Genomic DNA, 22,888 nt, shown 5'->3' on the forward strand with positions numbered 1-22,888 from the left:
GAGCTGTGTAATGGTCCAGTGCAGGCCCAGCTCTCTGAGGACAGACTGCCGTGCATGACGTCAACCAACCACTGTCTCTCAACAACCTTGCTGACCTCCAATGGCTTGTTCGCCGTGCAGTCATCGAGAGTTGGCTCTCCACCTTGGCTGCTACTGTCCATTTGAGAGCTCCGCTAATTACAGGCCTTGGTGAATGACAGAGTTCACTGAAATAGCTTCTGTCCTCTAACCTTTCACACTGGAATAACAAACCTAGTTAAGATCAATCAGGACTACGCTGAAGAGCGTGGAGTGAACTTGTTGCTCTTTAGGAACCAGGACAGAGGTTGGCTTATCCCCTGCAACATCCTCTCCTCCCTTCATATCCTCCTCCCTTCTTACCTTGCTACCCTTCCTACCCTCCCTTCCACCCTTTCTCTCTCTTCCTGTCCCTTCCCCCTTTTCCACTGGGAAGTGATCCGGCAAAAACTCTGACTCTGGTCGGCAGCCAGATAGAGATAAGGAGATTGAGCGTGCCTGTTTTGTTTTGGAGCTCTGTAAATAAGCCAGTCTAATTGACATTAGGCCCAAGAACTGGGAGCTGAATTCCATTGGGAACGTCAATGTATTGCCCTGCCATGAAGAAAATGCATAAAAAAACCTGTAGAGCTTGTGGTCAACTCTGACGGTTTGAAGCACGTCAAGATGACCATATTTTATGGCTGTGTGTGCTGTATGGTCCTTCACTGCCCTGTACTCATGTGACCATCATGTTTTTACATTTTAAACCCCGTGTAACATAAGCAGATCGTCGCCCAGAGAAAGCTGTAAAGTGTGGTGACCAGGCTGGGGTGGTCGCACTGTTAGACGCGGAGGCGGGCCTACAACTGCACCTCAAGTCTCCCTGGCTCTGCTGTCTGACATGTATATATAGTACAACATCCTTTCTTGCCACCACACCTCTCTCTCTCTCCCCCTTCTATCTCAGTTCCTCCTTCTCTCTCTTCCTCCTTCTCTCTCTTCTTCCTATCTCAGTTTATCCTTCTCTGTCTTCCTCCTTCTAGCTCAGTTCCTCCTCTCTGTTTTTCTGTCTCTCTCTTGCTTTCTTCTCTCCTGTTACTGTACGTCATTCTCTGTCCAGCCCTTCCTCTCTGGGAGTGTGGTGGTGAAGTCCACAAGCTGACAGGCTTGGTGTCCCACGTCACAACCATGACATCCAACACCTGTGTGTTTATGGAGTTTCCGGTCGGGGTCAGGGTTCACGGCAGAGCAAACCTCCCTCGGGACGTTTTACATGTCGAGCACACATTGGACCCTCGGGACACGGATCGGCCAATAGGGTGAACCTGTGGATGCCGTACCTTCCTTATGCGAGGCTGTGAGAACAAACAGAGGTTGATTGACAGCAGGGTCTTGTCACCAGCCAGGCATGTTTGGACAGAGGACAGGAATATTTTTCTATAGGGTCTGAGGTTGAAGGCTTTATGTTCTTAACTCTGGTTTCTTTATCTCTGTGTGTGTGTGTACAGGGCATGGCGTTCTCCCTGGAGGAACGCCTTCAGCTGGGCATCCACGGCCTGCTGCCCCCCTGCTTCCTGTCCCAGGACGTCCAGCTCCTCCGCGTGCTCCGCAACTTCGACAGGAAGAAGGACGACCTCGACAGGTCAGGGAAACGCACACGCGCGTGTAAACACGGAAGCGTGCACACACTGTACACATACAGGAAGAGGGGAATCCCGACACACATTACCGTGTGCTTGTGGGAGAGCCCAGCCCCAGGCTACTAGCCAGAGCTATCCATCATCTGGAAGGTTCCAGAGGAGGTTTCAGAGGAGAGGAGAGATTGCTTCACACTCCCACCACAACCTACTGTTTACCCTAGTAATCGCCTCGCTACTCGCTCCTCCCTCCATCTCGGTTTTCTCCATCTCCCCCTTGACCGCCTTCTCTCCGTCTCTCCCTTTCTCCCGCCTGCCTTCTCTCCGTCTCTCCCTTTCTCCCGCCTGCCTTCTCTCCGTCTCTCCCTTTCTCCCGCCTGCCTTCTCTCTCACAGTTCTTGTCTTACTTTATCAGCTGTTTTCAGCCAAAGCTGCTCTATGGGAAACAGCTGATTACCCTGACTGATGTAAGGACAGATTGAGTGGGTGTGTATGTCTGCCTGTGTGTATGTCCGTGTTCATTGTGTAAAAGACGTGCCACATGCTAACGTTTTACTTTGTTCCTTTTGATCAGCGGCCCACGTCTGTGGTCAGAGCTGACCTGAAGTTGCAACCGCCGGACTCAATGTTTGGAATGATGAGCAAAGTGTCTGGAACTCTGTCTCTCTCCCTCTCAATCTGTTCTGAACACATTGACATCATTATCTCTGTCATGTCAAGTCCGTTTATTTATAAAGCACATTTAAAAACAGCCGACGCTGTTGTACGTCATAACTGCACTGTACTGCTAAGGTCACCACCGTGACCCCCAAGCTGTGGAGTTGATGGAGAGCTGATTCGAGTTCCTGACCCTGTCAATGTTTCCAGGACCAGTCACAACACCGGGACTCCTGTTCTCTTTCCCAGGGCTCCTCGGAGTCCTGGACTTCTGGCTCTTTGTTCTGGTCTGGGTCCAGATCGGCTCCGCTTCAGAGTTTCTCCTCCCCCCATCCATCCCTCCACCCCCCTCATGCCTCACTTCTCATCTCTCTTGTATTTACATGCAGCCTGTTCTCTCCGCCTTCCCTCCCTGATCCGCCATTCTTCATTTCTGTTGTTTACTGCTCCGCCCCTCTTCTTCCCTCCCTTCATCTCTCCCTCTTCCAGGCCTTCTGTGGTGTTCTTATCCAGACCCTGCCCCTTTCTCAGTGGCCCCCGGCCCCAATCTCTCGCTGAACACTGCATGCCTTTCCGTCGCTATCACAGGCTATTTAGGACCACTGCCCTCCCTCCCAGAGAGCCTCCTTCAGACGAATGTGCTGGGAATGTTCTCTCAGACATTCTAACCAGAAGACTACAAGAACAAGCAGCCCCACCGACAGCCCCACCGACAGCCCCCTAGACAGCCCCCCAGACAGCCCCAACAGACAGCCCCCCAGACAGCCCCCCAGACAGCCCCCCAGACAGCCCCCCAGACAGCCCCAACAGACAGCCCCAACAGACAGCCCCCCAGACAGTCCCCCAGACAGCCCCCAGACAGCCCCAACAGACAGCCCCAACAGACAGCCCCAACAGACAGCCCCAACAGACAGCCCCCCAGACAGCCCCCCAGACAGCCCCCCAGACAGCCCCCCAGACAGCCCCAACAGACAGCCCCAACAGACAGCCCCAACAGACAGCCCCAACAGACAGCCCCAACAGACTGCCCCCCAGACTGCCCCCCAGACTGCCCCCCAGACTGCCCCCCAGACAGCCCCCCCAGACAGCCCCCCCAGACAGCCCCCCCAGACAGCCCCCCAAACTGCCCCAACAGATAGCCCCACTGACTGCATAACCGACAGACAACATCACAGACAGCCCAACAGACAGGCATCGTTCAGCTCGCTGGCTGGTCTGTGATGCTGCTCTCCTTCCTCACAGGCAGGGTTGTCGAGTGGAGATTTCTCATGGCTTAGCCTGGCATGTTGTTACTAATGTGTAATAGGACCAGCAATAAAAACAACACCCTGCAATTACTGCACAACGCAGAAGTCGCTCTGTCAGCACTCAACAATCACATGGACATTTGAATGCGTGGCATACTCGCAGTGTCTCTCTCTCTTGCTCTGTTTGTCCCTCTCTTTTTCTCTCTGTTTCACTGTCTTCTCGACAATGTCCTCCCTCACTTTCACATTGATATGAACCCCCTGTCCTCCCTGATTTGTCCTAGATATTTGTGTGGAAAAAAGATTTGAATTCCCTGTCCTCCCTTCTCTCTCTCTCTCTCTCTCTCTCTCTCTCTCTCTCTCTCTCTCTCTCTCTCTCTCTCTCTCTCTCTCTCGCCTGTCCTCCCTTCTCTTTCCTTGGAACTGTATGTTAAGTATGAACCCCCTTCTCCGCCCTCCGCGGTCGCGGGCACTGTGTGTCTGGTTACGCTGGGTATGGACACCCTGTCCTCCCTGTCCTGCAGGTATGTGTTCCTGATGGGGCTGCAGGACCGGAATGAGAAGCTGTTCTACCGTGTGCTCACCTCCGACACAGAGAGGTTCATGCCCATCGTCTACACCCCCACGGTGGGTCTGGCCTGCCAGCAGTACGGCCTCGCCTTCAGGAGACCCAGGTGAGGCACACGCGCACACACACATACACACACTGCTGCAGTGATTGACCCAGCGTTAAGGTGGGGCACGTTTCAAAAAGTGGGTCTGGTTGGACCTTGGGTCGGTTCAAGGTGGACCAGGATAAGCAGTCGATGCATAACCCTAGACCCAGACTGATAAGCTTTATCTGATTCAGGGAAGGCCATGCCAGCTACAAAGTATATCTCACTCTAGGAGTCTGTTATAGAGTTGATGTCAGCCTATCACATCCTCTGCTGTTGTCAGGCCTGTTTGACTTGGCATCGCTGCCCAAGTTCTGGACTAGATAATCTAGGTAGTCAGTCAGTCTCTGTCTGTCGTTAATTCTTTTTTTGTCTTTTTCTCTTTATCTTTCTCTGAGAGAGTGCAACTATTTCCAAGCCTGGCTGATTTTGATTATTCCCTATATCTAAATCTCCTCACAATGTCAGAGTGGTTTACTGTGAGGAGCTCACCTTCGTGCCGTTGAACAGAGTGGGAAAGCTGAGCACGCGCTCACACATATGTGGTGTTATACAAGCCCTCTCCACAGTCCCCCAGAACTATGTGGAAAATCTGTCTAGCCATCTCTCGAGCCATGACCCAGGGCCGGGGGAGTCGTTTACACTTCCCCTTAGCCCCTCCACACACTGGGCCAGGACAACCTGCCAGAACCCTGACCTTACTGGACCTTGGGGCAGGATCTGGACCTAGGGCTTGGGTTCTGGGCTTGGGGCTGGGGCCGGGGCTGGATCTAGACCTGGGGCTGGGGTTGGACTTGGGCTAAGGCTAAGGTTAAACAGAGTGAGATTAGTCAACTAATCACTGCTCTTAGGTGTAAGGAGCTTTGTGTGTGTGTGACCTGCCTGGCCTCCTACTTCTCCCTAGACTAAACAGTTCAGTACTTAGCTGAGGTCACAGGTCACGCCCCATTAGTTGCCCAATCACAACCTCCTATCTACTCTCCGATAGGCTTGAACCAAACACAGCTCCTTATAAGATCTCTGATAGGACAAGACCAAGCAGGATTCCCTGTGAGTGGAAACAGTGTTGGTGTGCAGTATGGAAGCTGTGTCTGGGACAAGCAGGCTACCTGGCAAAACTGATAGTGTAACTGATAGACACTGATGACCACCGTTAACCCCTCATTTAATCTGAGTCAGGGGTCCTTTAGGCTGCTAACATTGTTTACTATCAGGAAACCAGACTCCGACATTTCCCATGTCTTTAGACAGGGTGTGTGTGTGTGTGTGTGTGGCTTCGTATTATTATCAGCATGACTGATAATGTTAAGCCCCAGCCCTGTTGGGCATGGTGCTCGGTGTTCTTTTAGATGCATTATTTACAAGCAGTGAAGCGTGCCCTTTTACTGAGGAGATTCAACAGTCCATCAGATCAGCCCAGTCATGTAACTCTCTCTCTCTCTCTGCTCCGGAAGCCATAGCAGCCTTGGCAATGTGGGAGGTCTCCCGAGCCTGAGAGCTATCCCATAATACAGCAGCACAGAGACTGTCCCCTTAGCCAGGGTGAGCCGGGCTTAATTATAGCAACTTCTTTCTGTGATCAGTGCAACGTGAACGTTCCTATTGGCCTAATGACAGATGAGACAGGAAGTTGCCCCAGCCACCCAAGAGGGAGTGTGTGTGTGTGGTAGGGGGTAAAGAGGTTTATAGTGGTGATCGGAAAATCACCAGAGCCCACACACATTGGGAGGGAGAGAAGAGGAGATCGTCCATTTTCAGTATTAGTAAATCGCCCGGCAACCCTCCCCAGCCCCTCTAGATCTTTAATCTCCCCCCCACACACACACACACAGCACCCCAGAACAGTGACAAGCGCTTTGTTGCAACAAAGCCAGTCCCCCCCCCCCTCCCCACCATCACGTTACAAGAGTCTAAGACGACTAATGTCATGAGACTGCCATCCAGCTCCCTTGTTTACCTCCCTCATCCTCTCTCTGGGTGATTGCGTAATCATCCCATGGTGAATGAAAGGTCCGGCTCAGATTTCTCAGCTGAGTCAAGTTACCGTGGCTACAGACGGGGTGTGTGAAACAGGGATGGGAGGAGGAAGAAGAAGAGAAATGAGAGGAATGGTTTGGAATTACACCGACCTCAAAATGAACGTGGCAAAACATTTTGAATTAATTCCCTTCCTGACTTTTAGGCCCTTGTAAAATAATTAGGAGCTCATGTCTGAGGGCTGGGGTTCGGGGGGGGGGGGGGGGGGGGGGGGACACAGACAGCCGTTCTCCTGTCCTCGCTGACCCCTGTCTAGGCCATGGTCATTCAGAGCATGATGCCCCCATCTTGGACCGTCTGTCTGGAGACCTTGGAGGGTCTCTCGCTGTAGAGGCCTGCTCCAGACTGCCCTGGCCCCAGACCGCAGCTTTGTCCGGGGCTACGGCTGCAGGACTGTCCTGCTTCTGGATTCAATTAGTGGTGACTGCCGGGGCCAGCGGTGAGCTCAGTACAGTCAGGCTGGCTCTGCACTGTCCAGACTGTACAGGACCTGCTCCAGAGCACACCTCTTTTTCACTGGCTCTCCCCGCTCTGTCTTTCCGTCTCCCTCCCTCTCTCTGTCTCTCTTTCTCTCTCTCTCCCCTTTTGCTTTCTGTATTTCCTTCTCACCCTGTATCTAAACCTCTCTCTCTCGTTCTCTCGTGGTAATTCTCTCTGGTGGGACTTTTCTCTTTCTCTCTGTCTCTACCTCTTGTTCTCTCTTTCTGTCATTCTCTCTCTTTCTACGTCTCTCTCTTTCCATCTCCCCCTTCTCTCTCAGCTCTGAGCCTCCCAGACTCCCTCAGTAAATCCCTCTCTCTTTCTGGAAGAGAAAAGGGGACCTATGAACTGGTTGCTGAGTTAAATATGGTGCTTTATGGAATTCCCCATGTTGGCAAGTGTCAGGTACTTCCAAAGTTTTATTAAGTTTTAATGATGTGACTTTTTTGTATAGTTATTTCAATAGCGGAAGGGCATAAGGCAGTTAAATTTCCAGAACAGTGTACATTGACATAAAATAATATTTAAAAGTTTTAAACAAGTTTTATGTCTCTCATAGTGGATGTTGGTATGCGAGTGCGTCTTTTTATATGCATGCACATCTGTGTGTGTGTGTGTGTGTGTGTGTGTGTGTGTGTACCGTGACGCCAGAACAGATGTGTGAGTGTGTGTGTGTGTATAAGCAGTGTTTGGCTGGGACTCCAGCCAGCTCTTATGCAGGCATTAGAGACAGGTTAAACCAGCGACCTGCTCTGCCCTCCCTGTCCCTGTGTGCCTTGTAAAGTCCAGGTGTGGATGTGTTTGCGTTTGGATTGAACTCGCGACCGCACGCGAGTTGCAGTTGTGAACGGTAGTGGCTGTGAACTGGTCACCCGCTAACGCACAAGGCCCCCGCGCCGCTTGGACCCGTCCAGCTGTGCTCCCCCTAGGGTGGATTGGGGGGATAAAAAAACACTCAAAACAAACACTCCCTTGCAAGCTTCACGGCACGCTGTCTCTGTGTGTGTCTCTCTAAATCGATCTAGTTCATACTCGTAACAGAGCTGACCTTTTTTAGGCCGTAGTCGAACGTGGCATTGAGGCCTTGTACTACATACTCCTGGCATGCCGAGCGCAGAGGGAGAGGACTCGCGTGTTGTTCCTGGTTCCGACACGGCTTCCTGACGTGTCGTCTGAGTGTGCCAATCATGTGATGCCAGCCCACATGAACAATCAGAGGCGAGGCGTGTCTGGACTCTGATTAGACAACAGCTTCATTAGCTTAGGAACATATTAACGATGCCAGGGTTCGCTCACTGAGAGCCTATAAAGCCTCCATATCCATGAGAATCACTTCCTCCACTGGAAACCAGGTGTTGCCCAGTCCTCCGGTGCCCAGGCCCAGCACAGCTTGCTAGTACCTCCGTGTACCCAATATCAACCACACTCACCTCAGTGAGCTGCATCCCCATATTCCTCATACTAACAGCGAGAGGTCCTGTGTGTCTCTGTAGAAACGGTGTTGCAGCCAAACGCTGTTTCTTCAGCCAGTTGTAATAACATGCTCTGCGTGGCAGTCGGATCCCAGTTCCCACAATCCCTCACACTGTGGGAAAGCTAAATGAGATGATGAGATCAGATTATATAGTAGATAATGAGGGGGAGATGGAGTAAAGGGTTAGGGAAGGATGAGTGAGTGAGAAGACAAGACGTGAAGAGGTTTGGCCTTTATGTCTTGTATTTGATTGGGACAGTGGAGTGGTGGCAGGAAAGGGAGGGAGTGAGCGGGGGAGGGGGGGGGGGAGGGAGGGGGGAAGGGGGAAGGGGAGGGGGGAGAGATATGCAGGAAATAGCCTGCACTGCAATTGAACCCAGGCCCCTACACTAAGGCCTTAGCCTGTATGTTGCATGCTCCTATCTGGTGAGCCACCAGAGTCCCTAAATGTCTTCAGGAGATAAGAACACAAGGAGACAAGGAGTAAAGATGAGGAGTTGGTAGATGTAAAGTGAGGAGTAGTTGGTAGGTTAAGGAGTGCTGTGTATAGCACAGCATCAGTTCCAACTATTTCAGGCTTGCCTTACTCCATGATGTTAACTGTGTCATGGACATGGATGTGTAATTTCACGGCTGAAGCATCCCATACTAAAGTTTTGATGGCTGTTTCATGCCGTTGCTCCATCGCCACCTCAGAGGCGGAGGAGGAGGGTTTCAATGGGCTGCCATAGCTGCCCCGACAGCTTCATGACCGTGATTTAGCTTCGACGACATGTTGGTGTCGGTGGCCCCACCCCTTTTAGAGAGCCCCGTTACCTTTGACCCTGATCCTCTGACCCCATGTGACCCTACTGGAGCACTGAGGGATCGCCTGGGCCTGAAACACAGACTCTCCTGCTGAGCTCTAGTGTCTGTCTCTTGAAGAAGCACAGCCTGGTATGTGCAGGAGATGTGTCTGGGTGTGGACTCATAGAAGATGGGGTCACTAACCGCACACTCTGGCTGTCTTATAGTCAAACTGTCTCGTTCTCTGTATGAAAAATAAACGGTGATCTTTTGTCCCGGCTGTCTCTCAGTGGACACGTTCAGGAATCCACCCGGCTCTGCTCTAAACCTGATCCCAGAACTGTCTGCAGAGGCGTCCGAGAGATCAGCGCCCCTCGTAAATCACAGCTACTCGCACAGGGATGGTGATCCAATACTCTCTCTGCTACTCTCTCTCTCTCTCTCTCTGCCTCGGCCTCTCTCACTCCGACCTGGCTTTCCTCCGTTGCCAATCTCCATCACCACCTTATTCTGCCTTCTCGCATCCCTTCCCGTCTTCGTCTCCCTCTTTTGTGTCTGAGAAACTGGACAACCTGAACTGTCTCGCAGTCCGGATATCCAGCTGGCTGTTGCCGTCTGGCTGACTCACTGGCTCCTACGGTATGGCAGTTGGCTGTAGATCACAGAACCTGCGCTCCCTCTCGCCTTTCCGTATGTTTGTTTGCATGCATGAATCACTCTTGACACTTGGAAAGCGTTTTTTTGTTTTTTTTTGGGGGGGGGGGGTCTTGTCGACCGAGGTGATGATTGTCACGTCAAATTAGGCGTGCGGTCTCCGTGCCAACTCACCTCCACCTCCTCTCTCTCCTCTCAGCTCTCCTCCGCTCCTTTGCTCACTTCTCCTCGCCTCTTCCCTTCCCAGGGGTCTGGGGTTATGGGTTGTGATTTTCCGAAGCTCTTGAATTGGAATCGTCTCTCTTGGTAGGTTTTATGGGAAGGGCCACTGGGAATCCTTCTCATGCAATGGAATCCTGTCTGACGCTGGGACTACAGTATGTGGGTGTGTGTGTGTGTGTGTGGCGGGGGTGTATATACAGTAGTGGGGTGCACTGCCTCTGCAGACTCAGAGAGACAGGGGCCCGCGTTCATCCAGCTCCTCTCTGTCTCCATCCCCTTCTCCTTCCCTTGGGGCCGTGTTGCAGATTTCGACTCTTTTGATGTCGCTCTGTTCCGTTGTTATAACTTATTTTTAAACGGGCATACGTGCGTCACAGCCGGTCTGGCAGTGCCTTGGCTGGGCAGTGCCAGTGTCCTGCCTTGCTCCGGCTCTGCCAGCCTCTCCCTCCCTCCCTCTCTCTGCCCCTTTCTCCTCCCTCCTCCAGCCCAGTTGATCCACTGCACAGCCGTGCTGGTCTGGCAGGTCTGACTTAGCATCGGCTCTGCCTGCTTAGCGCTGAGAGGACCGCGCGGAGCTGACTTCTCCAGATGGTTGAACCTCCTGGTCCCTCTCTCTCTCTCACTCTTAGCTCATGAAATACCACTCCGAGAGGGAAGAGGCAGAGAGCTGAAACCGGCGACCTCATGGCACAAATATTGTCCCGTCAGTCCTTTTTTCTGCAGCGTGCGGTCAGATACCACATCCAGCAGTACACATGACTCTCTCTCTCTCGCTCTCCGACTCTCTCTCCCTCTCTCTCTCTCCCTGTCTCTCTCGTCCGTCCGTCTCTCTGTCTGATTATCGTGACTTCTCAGGCAGGCATGCAGGCTGTCAGGCAGACTGTAAGTCTTTCAGGCTGGTCAGCGTGTGCCTTTAGCCCTGCTCGACCCCGCGCTGCTCTCTTTCCACTCTATTGGTCGAAGCAAACGGCCGATTGAGATTCAACACAAACCTGAAGCCGTCCAGAAACCACAGCCAGCCCCCCCCCCCCCCCCCCTCCGGCCCCCGTGGCTGGTAGATGGAACTCTTCCAGAGGGTCTGGTCCCAGCCTGGACCGGGTCAGAAGGTCTGGGGGGGGCCTGAATGCTGGGTTTGGATCCGTCATGTCACATCTGCCCTGTCACAAACTCGATTACTTTCTTCCTGTTTCTCTGTTCTTCCGTTTCTTTCCTTGCATCTCGATCGTTGTCTTCTGTGGAGAAGGCCCCCGTAAACACCCTGAAACTTCATGGAATGACACATTCAGTACCCTGGAGACCAGTGACTCTTTCAGGATTCTCATCTGGGGTTTAGATCATTCTAGACATGTCTGATGAGAGCCAGAGACGTCTCGTCTTGTTTATGTTCATGTCAAGTTCGGATTCTGCAGTTAGCTGTACAGACGCTGTACAAGGCCCACTCTGAGGCATTTTAGTTCATGTTGGAACTAGGCCACTCTTTGAATGACTTTGTTCATATTGGAACCAGGCCCCCATTTGAAGGACACTTATGTTCATGTTGGAACCAGGCCCCTGTTTAATGACTATGTTCATGTTGGAACCAGGCTACTATCTAATTTATTCATGATTTATTCAACAGGGTTCCACTAAATCAACAACTGTGCTTAATCACAAAGTTGACCAAGGGTAGAGGGAGTCTGGGTTTACGACATTGTGTAATGCAGCTTACTGGGGTCCTGCATGTCTGTCTTGTATATCTCTCTCTTTGTGGCAGTAATCTTGGAGTGCAAAGTCTCTATTATTTTTCCACTGAATCATTGGCATCATACCGTATAAACACACACACACACACACATTGATGTGAATGAACTTGCGACCCAGTTCTGCACATGTAGCAAGCTTCTATTACATCACTTTGGACAGTATCGATGTCTCTCTTATCTATTGACAGCTTCTCAGTGTAGAGTTACTACCACACTAGTGTGTGTGTGTGTGTTATGTAAGCCCCCCCAGTTGCGTAAACCCATGCAGGACTGCAGCTGTGAAAGAGTCGACAAAGGTAATGAGAAAGTAAAGTCTCGAACCCAAGCAGAGGCAGCCATGACGGCATAGTTGACTGACGGCTCCAACTGTTAACCCTCCACTCCAGATGCGGAGACAAACTGTCCTACTGAGGGGACACCCTCCCTGGGCTTGGAAAATATCAAATGTCCCTCTCTACAATCAATACCAGAAGCAGGACCCAATGTGTGTGTGAGTCGTTATGTCCCCCCTATATGTGTGTCTGACTACCTGCTTCCTGCCTTGTAGAATCACCTCGCACTCCTTCCTCCGGGGGGACATTCCAGAATGTTCCCCACACAAGCTTGTTTGGTTTGACTTGTATCTTCAAACCTTTGACCTCCCCAGGCTGCAGGCCAGGTGTGGCAGGGTGACGGCCCTGTCGTCAGCAGCTTACGTAACAGGCCCCGGAGCCTCGCTGAGGGGTCGTGTGGCATCCAGCAACCGGATGTGATCTGGCTGAGCGACCTGTGTTTCTCCTGGGCAGAGTGTGTTGTTAAGGCTGCGGGTCAGTGAGCTGGCTAAAGCTAAGCTCTCCCTGGGGCAGGCTGCTGTTCCAGGTCAGGGGAGGGAGCAGCTCCGACTTCCTCAGGACCGTACCACCTCCCTGGGGGGCGTTTGGCTGCTCTGCCTCTGGCCTTCCTCTGCTCCAAGGGGCTTCTAGTGGGCTGTGAGTCAGCGCCAGGAGTGCAGATGTCTAGTCATCAAAACCTGGCAGAAGCCCATCTCCCTTTTATTTCTCCCTCCCTTCCCACTTCCTCCTCTCCCCTTCTCTTTCTGTCTCTCTCTCTCTGTCTCTCTCTCTGTCTGTCTCTTTCTCTCCGTCTCTCTCTCTGTCTCTCTCTGTCTCTCTGTCTCTGTCTCTGTCTCTCTCTCTCTCTCTCTCTCTCTCTCTCTGTCTGTCTCTCTGTCTCTCTCTCTGTCTCTGTCTCTCTTGTCTCTCTGAGGGACGCCTCCTGCTTGATTTGCTCAACTTGAGGTCAGTGGTCAAATCCCCTCACGGCAGTCGTCACGATAGGACATGCCTTTATGTCCTGACGCTCTTCCTCTGCCTGGCTCTCGACGTGCACATGCTGCAGGTCATCCCAATTTCTCATACATGGATCCAAACAGCTGTGCAAATGCCACACAGACTATGTCAATGTTCCAGTGACGGCAGGCCCGCAGCAGGGCCTCCGCTGGCTGTGGAGCCCCGGGGCGTGTTGACCTGCTCTGAGGGGGCCACCATGTGGTGTCTCTTTACTGGAGACATGTGGACCTCGCTACTCTTTAATCAGCGGACACACGCGCTCACACACACTCATTGCCATGCTGTGGAAACGACCGTGGCTTATCCATGGGGTTTCTCCTAAGGTAAACGTTGTTCTGCTTCCTGCTTAGCGGGGCTCCAAGGGTCAGGCGGTGCTGAGGAACCTGAGCTGGTGAGTCTTGGTCCTGTTGGCACCACATGCGAGTTGGAACGTGCTCATCCGACACCGGAGACTTCTTGGACCGCACAGCTATCAGAGAGGATCGTTTTATACGACACTTTTACGCGGCCGTCTGTGTTCCGCTCTGTCATCCCTGCCGAATGGAGAGTGCGTGTGTGCAGGGAGGAGTGGAGGAGGGTCCGACCTGTCACTGCTCATCATGACTTTATAAGCTGACTAGACAAATAGTCCTGTTTTTATTGTCTCTCTGACACACACGTGGAGCTGAGCTCTCCCCTTCAGGACCAGATGGGTTGACCTCCCCCCCCCCCCCCCCCCCGCACCTCCCCTCATCTCCGCTCTCCTCTGTTCTCCGCCATCCTTCTCCTCCCCAAGGACCCCTTTCCTCTCCTTCCCCAGGACCCCCCACACCATGGGCCTGAAAGGCCTGGAGACTGACCATCCATTGAGGGTTCACTCCTGGAGGGAGGGAGAGGGGAGGGGAGGGGAGGGGAGGGAGGGAGGGAGGGAGGGAGGGAGGGAGGGAGGGAGGGAGGGGAGGGAGCAGAGCTTTGTGTGTCCGTCTTCCAGTTTGTCAGACTGTCTCTCTCAACAGTCTCTCAGTCTATCTGACCATCTCTATATCAGACTCTCTCTAACAACCTCTCATCAACTGTCTCTCTCTGTTTGCCTGTCTGTCCATCTGACCACCTCTCTGTCTCTCTCTCTCTCTGTCTGCTCCAGGGGTCTCTTCATTACCATCCATGACCGCCATCACATCTCCACCATGCTGCAGAGCTGGCCCGAGCTAGACATACGGGTATGTACTCCCTCCACCAGATGGCACCGTCTCTCCCCCTTCCCCTCTGCTCTCCCCTTGTCTTGTTCCAGAGCAGAGCCAACACACACACACACAGATGAGCTTAATGTGCTTTGGCACATTTTATGTCATATATCCCATAATACAAAAGTTCCCCAGTGACAACAGAGGAGTATTAATAGGCTCGTTAAGCCAATGACGTCATGCCCTGGGGCGGGGACAGAGTGTTGTGGTACACGCTCGTTAAAAGGGCCGTGGGAGAGTGGACTGTGTTGGCCAATCAGGATAGGCCCCCAGTGGCCAGGCTGTTACGCAACCTCTAGCTCCACAGCTCACAATGCGTTTGTTTTGTTGATTAACCTGACGCGTGTGTGTGTTCCAGGCGGTGTGTGTGACGGACGGGGAGCGTATCCTGGGTCTGGGGGACCTGGGCTGCTATGGCATGGGCATCCCTGTGGGCAAGCTGGCCCTCTACACCGCCTGCGGAGGCATGCCACCCCAGCAGTGTCTGCCCGTCATGCTGGACGTGGGCACAGACAACCAGGTAACACACACACACAGAGACTCACACACTAACACACACACAGGTGATATGAGAGCTGGGAAATGCCAGCTGGAACCGACTTCATCACCGGGTTTGAAACCTGCCAACTTTCCCACCCACCCTGCCAGCCCATACCTCCCCCCCCCCCCCCCCCCCCCCCCCCACACACACACACACACACACACACACACACACAACACTGAGCCACACTCCCAAAGGTTCTCTCACACTCTACCTCCAGGATGAGGCGTTATGGTCTGGTGAGGTCAGCTGCCTCAGCCCTGCCAGCTGGGAAAGCACCTCGCCAGCTGCCAGCCGGCGGGCACTGCCAGCCAGCGTTGCTTCCTTGGTGTCTGGTCACTCTGGATGGTTCTCCCTGTGGCCCCCCAGTGCTATAGCCCTCCCCAGAGGAGCTTAGCCCAGAGGCCAGAATATGGCAGGCTGTCACGTGTATGTGTGTGTGTGTGTGTGTGTGTGTGTGTTCACAGTCTTAAACAGACACAGCCTAAGAATAGTCTGGCTTTGCACACATCTGTATATGCATACACTCTGGGTCTTCTATATGTAGACGTTTAGTGTGTGTACACATCTACACGGTGTCATCGACGATGTATGCTTGTACAGCCGTGGCCTAAAGTATAGCACAGGGGAAAGTGTGAACTAGTTCTGGCCAGGTGAAATCACTTTATCATTCTGATTGGATTTTAAGAGCAGATTGACTGCTGTAAAAGAGGGGACAATTTGCATATATTGAAAATCTTTGCCCCCAAAAAGTTTTCTAAAATATGAAATGTGCCTTATTGTACTCCAGTATTCTATAGAAACGTGTGAAAACATTTTCCTCAAATACTGAACCAGCAAACTTTTTTGCAAAACACAACATTTGTCATTGCCAGGACGTATGGCCACGACTGTCTAAACTCTCAGTGTGCTTCTGGTCCTGGTTACCAGTTAGAGTCCAGGTTCTGCCTAATGAGCCACAGACGGATGGTGTAGAGAGGCCCCAGGTCCAGGTTCTGCCTAGTGAGCCACAGACGGATGGTGTAGAGAGGCCCCAGGTCCAGGCTCTGACTAGTGATCCACAGACGGATGGTGTAGAGAGGCCCCAGGTCCAGAGAGGATGAAGACTGCTTCAGGGTGTCCTGGTCCTGGTCGTTAACTGGCACTAGAACATTTGAACCCAGTTTTAACAAGCTGCCTCTGGCACAGTTAGATCTGCTGCTCCAAGTCTGTGTCCTCAGCCTACACTCTCTACCTTCTGCCAAGAGGGGAAATGGCCCTGTTTGTGTGTGTGTGTGTGTGTGTGTAACCAAGCTCTTTCTTACCTATTGACCTGGGGAGTCATTATGATTGTACTGTGCTGTTGTGGTGCCGGACCTGAGCCTTGGCAGACTCAGAGGTGTGTTGAGTTTCTCTCTCCCTGTCTGGGGAGGTGCAGCTCTGTTGTTTTCCAAACCTGTAAACGAATAGCAGATGTGGAGCAGCGGGAGCTCGGAGAGAAGAGATTACACACACACAAACACAAACACTCAGGAATGACAAGTGTTTACAACAAGTGAAGCACATCCACCTTAGAAATCCCCTTAACTCCCCCGACATCGTCTTCGGACAAGTACAAATCAGTCATCACCTCCAGAATGCCTCCAGTCGTCACACAAACACAGTGGCAGGGTTTGATTATGCAGACTAAAGGCTTGGCTGCAGCAGAGTTTTCCATATGTGGGTTATTCTGAAGAGTTGACAGAACCAATAAGATGTAACCGGATGAATCAAGGCTGGAGGAGGGATATGTGTGTGTGTGTGTTGGGGAGGGAGAAAGGCAGGGTGTTAGAGTTAGTGGAGACAGAGGGAGGATTGGGGTTTCTAGCCAGCAGTAAGTAATAGCTGAAATGAGGGTTATGGGATTATTTGTGTCCTTGGGACCAGCCTGGAGACTGTACTCTGGGTCAAACTGACTCTGGGGTCGGCACCATGGAGATCTCCTCCTCTTTCTGCTCCAACCCTCACTTCCCGCAAGCCCCTCCAAGTTCACCCCTCCCCCTTATACCCACTGTCATTTATTTCCTTGCTTAGAAGGGTTTGTCTCTTGTGAAATTGAAGGGTCAGATGAGCAGTAGTAGTGATCTGTAATAATCTCCTCTGGATTATGGTTGTGGATTAGGAAACCTGAATTAATCCCACAGAGCTGTTGTACCTGCACATCTCACTATGAATCTCCCAACTCACACACACGCACACACACTCCGTGTTGACAGAGACCGTCCTGGCAGACCTCTGGATGTTATCTCTTTTTCGTGTGTCTTGATCTCACCTAGAGTTACCTTAGTGACACACACACACACAGGCACACACACATGCAGGACTAAAAGCCGATGATGTCACCTTAGACAATGTGCCGTTTGTCTGACTGTTGGATGGGCTCTCTATGGCCAAAGTAGGGGAGTTCTCTCATAAAGGTCTCTGTGCACACGGATAGGAGAGGACAGGGCCCTGAGAAGACGCAGACGGTCTGAGCTTTGAGATCGAGTGTGTGACTGAGAGAGTGAAGAGACCCCATCAAAGTGTTCAGATGATGGATTACCCCCCCACACACACGCACACACGCACACTCGGCCAGTGACGAGTGAGTGCTCATGATCCCTGTTCTGCCCTCTCCTCCACGTCCCTCTCATCTCCCCATCGTCGGGGGCGCAGGGGTCAAAGGTCACCGTCAGCTTTTCTTCATGTGCTGGGCACCTGACTGAGAGAGGAGGGTCAGGGCAGCACAGCAGCATGCACCACAGGCCAACTGCTGACAGAACACAGGGCCGTCCCAGACTACCTACTCACACACTACAGAGCCACTTAGGCAGAACTGTCTCCAGGCAGACGTTAGTCTGGACCTGTAAGATGATAGGTGGAGAGAGGTGGAGGAGGGCGCCATCTAAAAGGTCGGCCAACCAGGAGCCACCTCTCCCACCCTTATACTCTCTCCTTCCCTCTCTTTCGATCTCCCTCTCTCTGCCTCTGAGTATCACCTGATCAGGTCCAGCCAGTGGCATTTGAAACCCTAGTTGACCAGCAGGAGTCTGCTAGGTGTCTGCGTGGTTGGAGATCGACTCAAAAGGCTCCTCTGGATGAGCTCAGGTTTACAGGGACTGTTACTGCAGGTCTCTAACATGTAAGGAGTGGTCGGAGGGTTTAGGGTTACAGGGTTGACAGTGACATATCTGCAGCTTCCATCAGAGCAGACGGGATCATCTGCTCTGGGCCCCCTGGTCACACCTGCCTCCCATTAGAGTGCCGGGCCTGTGTGTGTGTGTGTGGGGGGGGGGGTGGTAGGAGGGAGGAATGTTTGGTGTGCAGTCTGCGTCTAAGGTTGTGTCACAGCAGTGGGAGTTCTGGTAGAAGTTGAGACGGGCATTATTAAAGCCGTAAGTAACCACAGCTTGAGATGAGGGGCAGAGTGTTGACGGGGGGGGGGGATCCTAGAACAACAACATAAAAAGGTAGTACCTACTGTGTACACACAAACACTCTTCGAACTTTCGAGTGTTATTTTAGTCCAACTCCCCCACCCATCCATCTCTCTCTCTCTCTCTCTCTGTCTCTTTCTCTCTCTGTCTCTCTCTGTCTCTCTCTCTGTCTCTCTCTCTCAGGAACTGCTCAAGGACCCTCTGTATATCGGCCTGAGGCAGAAGAGGGTGAGGGGTGCAGCCTACGATGAGCTGCTGGATGAGTTCATGAAGGCTGTCACGGACCGGTAGGAACTGCTGTCCCTAAACACACACACAATTCTGATGTTGGTCACTGAGAAGAGCTCGGAAGCAAGGCTCCAGTGTGGCTTCCTAATACCAGAGTAACAACTCCTGGAGCTACAGGAACGACAGGGTTTTTCTCCGAAACAGACGGAGCAGTGGAAAAAGGATGATTATGGGGTTGGAGAATGAATCCATGATTACAGTCCTAGATCTTTTAATCATCTCTTTTCGAAGGGAACTGAGCAAGCGTTTTTCCTCCACACAGACTCAGGCACAGATCTGGGCCTAACTCTTAACTCTTAACTAGTCAGGTCAAGTTAACATCTCCCAGAATGCCTTCTGCTCAAACCCAGAGGACACGATCGTCCTTCCGCTAGTGTGCAGGGGGAATGTGCAGACAGAATGCAGACTGTGTTTCCGTTTTTTTAATTTTATTATTAATGCAGGGTGGGCCGGTGCAGATGTTGGGGGGAGGGGGAGGGGGGGGAGGGTCGTGATTAGGAACTGCGTGGGGGAGAAGACACAGAAGGATATGCAAACAACCACGGAGCGGTGACTGACTTTAGGCGCGTGTGTGTGAACTGTACAGTACGTGTGTGTGTGTGTGCACGTTCTCCTGCTCTAAGCCAGCTGTGTTTGGAGAGGACGCCCTCGTGCGTGACCTCCTGGGCAGAGGCCGCTGGCGGAGTGTGGTGCATGCTGGGTACGGAACATTTCTGATGTCAGTGACCAACCGCTACAGAAGCGGACAGCGGGACGTCACTTAGAGGAGCAATAGTGTAGGATAGTGGAGAAGGTTCTCCTCCTGGGAGAGAGAAGAGCACGGAGAGACTTCCAGAGGCAGGTGACCTCCGGTGAGATGGTGTCTCCTGGTGCCTGCAGCAGCACAATGGTGGCTGAGAGGAACAAAGGAGCAGTGTGTTAGACCGGCAACGTCCCGCAGATGGGTTTAACAGTCTGCCACGGAGGAAGGAAGGCCTCCTCTCCTCTCTTGGTCTCCTCTCCTCTCTTGGTCTCCTCTCCTCCTCCTCTCTCTTGGGCTCTTCTCCTCCTCCTCTCTCTTGGTCTCCTCTCCTCCTCCTCCCATCTTGGTCTCCTCTCCTCCTCTCCTCTCTTGGTCTCCTCTCCTCCTCCTCTCTCTTGGTCTCCTCTCCTCCTCCTCTCTCTTGGGCTCCTCTCCTCCTCCTCTCTCTTGGTCTCCTCTCCTCCTCCTCCCCTCTTGGTCTCCTCTCCTCCTCTCCTCTCTTGGTCTCCTCTCCTCCTCCTCTCTCTTGGTCTCCTCTCCTCCTCCTCTCTCTTGGTCTCCTGTCGCCTCTTCACAACCTGACACCCGTTCTTCAGTGTTGGATGTCGAGATTTTCAGTCACTGAGTGTACAGTGGAGGGGGGAAAGATGGGGGGGGGGGAAGAGTGTTAGGATGCAGGGGGTGAGGAGATGCAGTTTAGATGTCGGTCTCTCAGCACAGACACGGACAAATTAACTGAGTGTCTGTTGACCCAATATTCGTACATCCGTCCTTTCCTCCCTCTCTTTTCATCTTCCCCCGGCGACGAAAGCAGTTTTGCAGCCGCCGTCCAACTGGGAAACAGCTTTAGTGATTTGTACAATAAGCTGTTAAAATACTCGAGAGCAATCTTTTCCATATGCCATGCTAGGTGGGGCTCTACACAGATGAGGAGAAGGAGGGAGAGGGAGAGAGAGAGAGAGAGAGAGAGGGAGGAAGACAGAGAGAGAGAGAGGGACAGGGAGAGGGAGAGGGAGAGAGGGAGGAGGAAAGGAAAAAAGGGCAAAGGAATGGGAGTGAGGAAAAATAACCTTTTCCTCCGCATCTCATTCCTCTCATCCACTCTCTCCACATCAAGAACTGTGCTCCTGATCACAGTGAAACACTGCCCTCTAGGGGACACAGTGACACACACACACACACCCCTAGCGCTGCTACAGCTGGGCTTTGAGAATCAGCTTTATTGCCAACTGAGTTACACAAACAAGGAATTTGCTGTGGTGGGTTGGTGCATCGAGCTTCTCTGTGTCTGGCCATCGGACATGTCATACTGTATAGCTACCATATCTAGTTACCATACCTACGACCTGCTCTGTCCTTAGGTATGGGATGGACTGCCTCATCCAGTTTGAGGACTTTGCTAACACCAACGCCTTCCGCCTGCTGACCAAGTATCGCAACAAGTACTGCACCTTCAACGACGACATCCAGGGTATCTCATCGCTTTCGTATCCCACACGCCCCTCTTTCGCACCCATCACTTCATCCCTCGTCCAACCCTGTGGTTCTCCTCTGCCCCTACCCCCTCCAGGTACGGCTGCCGTGGCGGTGGCCGGTCTCCTCGCTGCCCTCCGCATCACCAAGAGCAAGATGTCAGACCATACCATTGTGTTCCAGGGGGCGGGGGAGGTGCGTGCTGCTGACTTCCACCCACTATTTTGTGTAGCTTGTTTTGGATGCACAAAGCACACAAACCGGCCCCCATAACCGAAGGCATAACCTCTCTACATGTCTCTCCTTCCTCTCTTTTTTACCCAGGCTGCAATGGGGATAGCTGACCTCATCGCCATGTCGATGGAGAAGGAGGGGCTTCCGATGGAGAAGTGTCTGAAGAAGATCTGGATGGTTGATTCTAAGGGCCTCATCGTCAAGGTAACGCCCTGCGACCCCGTCAGACCCATGGGCCTTTGCTAGTGAGTCTAGTTCTCCTTAGACTTTCAGAGCTTCAATGACGGCCTTGCACCTATTGACCGTACAATACGTACGACATATGTATAATTCTGACTCAATGTATAATTGAGTCGGTAGCGGTTGTAGCTTGGATTAGATCACATTTTAAAATATGTTCAACAAATGTACTAACCGCAGTATTTCAGGCTGAGATTTTAATCGATAATCCCTTCAAAACACACCCACTCTTGGCTGCCGGCAGAGGGAGATTACACGTCACCATGCTCAGTACCTGTAAACCAACTATGAAAGTGAGAGCCCTGTGCCTGTATTGTAATTCTTGCTCTCCCTTATTCTCTCCCTCTGTCTCTTTCCAGGGCAGGGACCACCTGACCCATGAGAAGGAGAAGTTTGCCCACGAGCACAAAGAGATGAGGAGATTGGAAGACGTGGTGAAGGAACTCAAGCCTACAGCCATCATAGGTCTCTCGGGGTTCCAACTTATTAGGAGCAGCTAGTCTAGACGTTTACAGGATGTACACAAATACGTATCGCACCTCAGAAAGGTCACACGGCTGTGGGGGAGGTGGAGGCTGACCAGTGTGTTGGTCTCTCAGGTGTGGCGGCCATCGCTGGAGCCTTCACAGAGCAGATCATCAAGGACATGGCCTCCTTTAACCAACGCCCAATCATCTTCGCTCTCAGCAATCCCACCAGCAAGGCAGAGTGCACCGCCGAACAGTGCTACACTCTCACAGAGGTACTGTGTTCCCTTAGTTGACCCAGGCTACCCCACCACAGAGATATTGTGTTAGCTTAGCGGGCTATGCCATGCCGTTATTGAGGCTTTCTGTTAGCTTAGCTGGCTAGGCTACACCATGACTGTATCCTAGCCACGCCGTGCTGACGTTGTGTGATCGTTGTTTCAGGGGCGGGGCATTTTTGCCAGCGGGAGTCCGTTTGACCCCGTGACCTTGCCTGATGGCAGGAAGTTCTACCCCGGCCAGGGCAACAACTCCTACGTGTTCCCTGGAGTCGGTCTGGGGGTCACAGCCTGCGCCATAAGAACCATAACAGACGAGGTCTTCCTCACCACTGCAGAGGTAAATCTCTCTCTCTCACACACACACGCACACACACATGCACACACACAGAAATACACACATTATTAATCTATTCACCTCCATTCCATCTTTGTCCCATCATCACTTCCTCTCCTATGCTGACTCAATCCCTCCATCCATCGACCCCAATATCTTTTCTCATTCCTTCTACCCTTGTAGCTTTCTCAATCCCTTCATCATTTTACCTCGATACGTTGTTTCAATCTCTCCAACCTTCCACCCCAATACCTTCCCCAATTCCTCCATCCTTCTACCCCAATCCCTTTCCCAATCCCCTCCATCTAGATTCACCTCCTTATTTTCTCATTTCCCTATTCATCCTTTATCAAAATGTTCCCTTGAGCATTCCTCCTTCCCTCCCTCTTCCCTTCTTGAATGCCTTTACTCCCCTCCCCCCAACCCTCTTAGTTCAGGACTGTGTAATAAACCTTTAATCCCAGTGATCATGTGTTAGCTGCGTGCGTGCGTGTGTGTGTGTGTGTGTGTGTGTGTGTGTGTGTGTGTGTGTGTGTGTGTGAAGGAAAACAGGTCACGCAGAAGTGTACAAAACCCACCCATCTCGACCAGAGCTGTCTCTATAGATGACACATGAGCCGGTCCACACACTGTCCATGGTTGTGTGCACACACGCAAACCCACACCAGCAAACAAACACACGTATCTAAGCGAGACAGAGGGCCTTTATTG

At 52.2% G+C, this 22,888-nt stretch overlaps 1 protein-coding gene across 1 annotated transcript in view; it reads left to right on the top strand.

Annotated features, from left to right (window-relative positions):
* The window catches only part of me1 (malic enzyme 1, NADP(+)-dependent, cytosolic), a 38,922-nt gene that overhangs the window by 15,016 nt on the left and 1,018 nt on the right, over positions 1-22,888 (top strand). Inside the window, exons 2-12 of the mRNA XM_047042468.1 lie at positions 1,509-1,642; positions 4,066-4,215; positions 14,044-14,119; positions 14,502-14,663; positions 18,302-18,405; positions 20,510-20,619; positions 20,719-20,816; positions 20,946-21,059; positions 21,455-21,560; positions 21,695-21,837; positions 22,007-22,180. Of these exons, the coding sequence (XP_046898424.1) occupies positions 1,509-1,642; positions 4,066-4,215; positions 14,044-14,119; positions 14,502-14,663; positions 18,302-18,405; positions 20,510-20,619; positions 20,719-20,816; positions 20,946-21,059; positions 21,455-21,560; positions 21,695-21,837; positions 22,007-22,180 (1,371 nt within the window). The remainder of the gene's footprint in view (positions 1-1,508; positions 1,643-4,065; positions 4,216-14,043; positions 14,120-14,501; positions 14,664-18,301; positions 18,406-20,509; positions 20,620-20,718; positions 20,817-20,945; positions 21,060-21,454; positions 21,561-21,694; positions 21,838-22,006; positions 22,181-22,888) is intronic.

The sequence above is a fragment of the Hypomesus transpacificus genome, chromosome 2, assembly GCF_021917145.1.
Source record: "Hypomesus transpacificus isolate Combined female chromosome 2, fHypTra1, whole genome shotgun sequence".
Taxonomy (NCBI): domain Eukaryota; kingdom Metazoa; phylum Chordata; class Actinopteri; order Osmeriformes; family Osmeridae; genus Hypomesus; species Hypomesus transpacificus.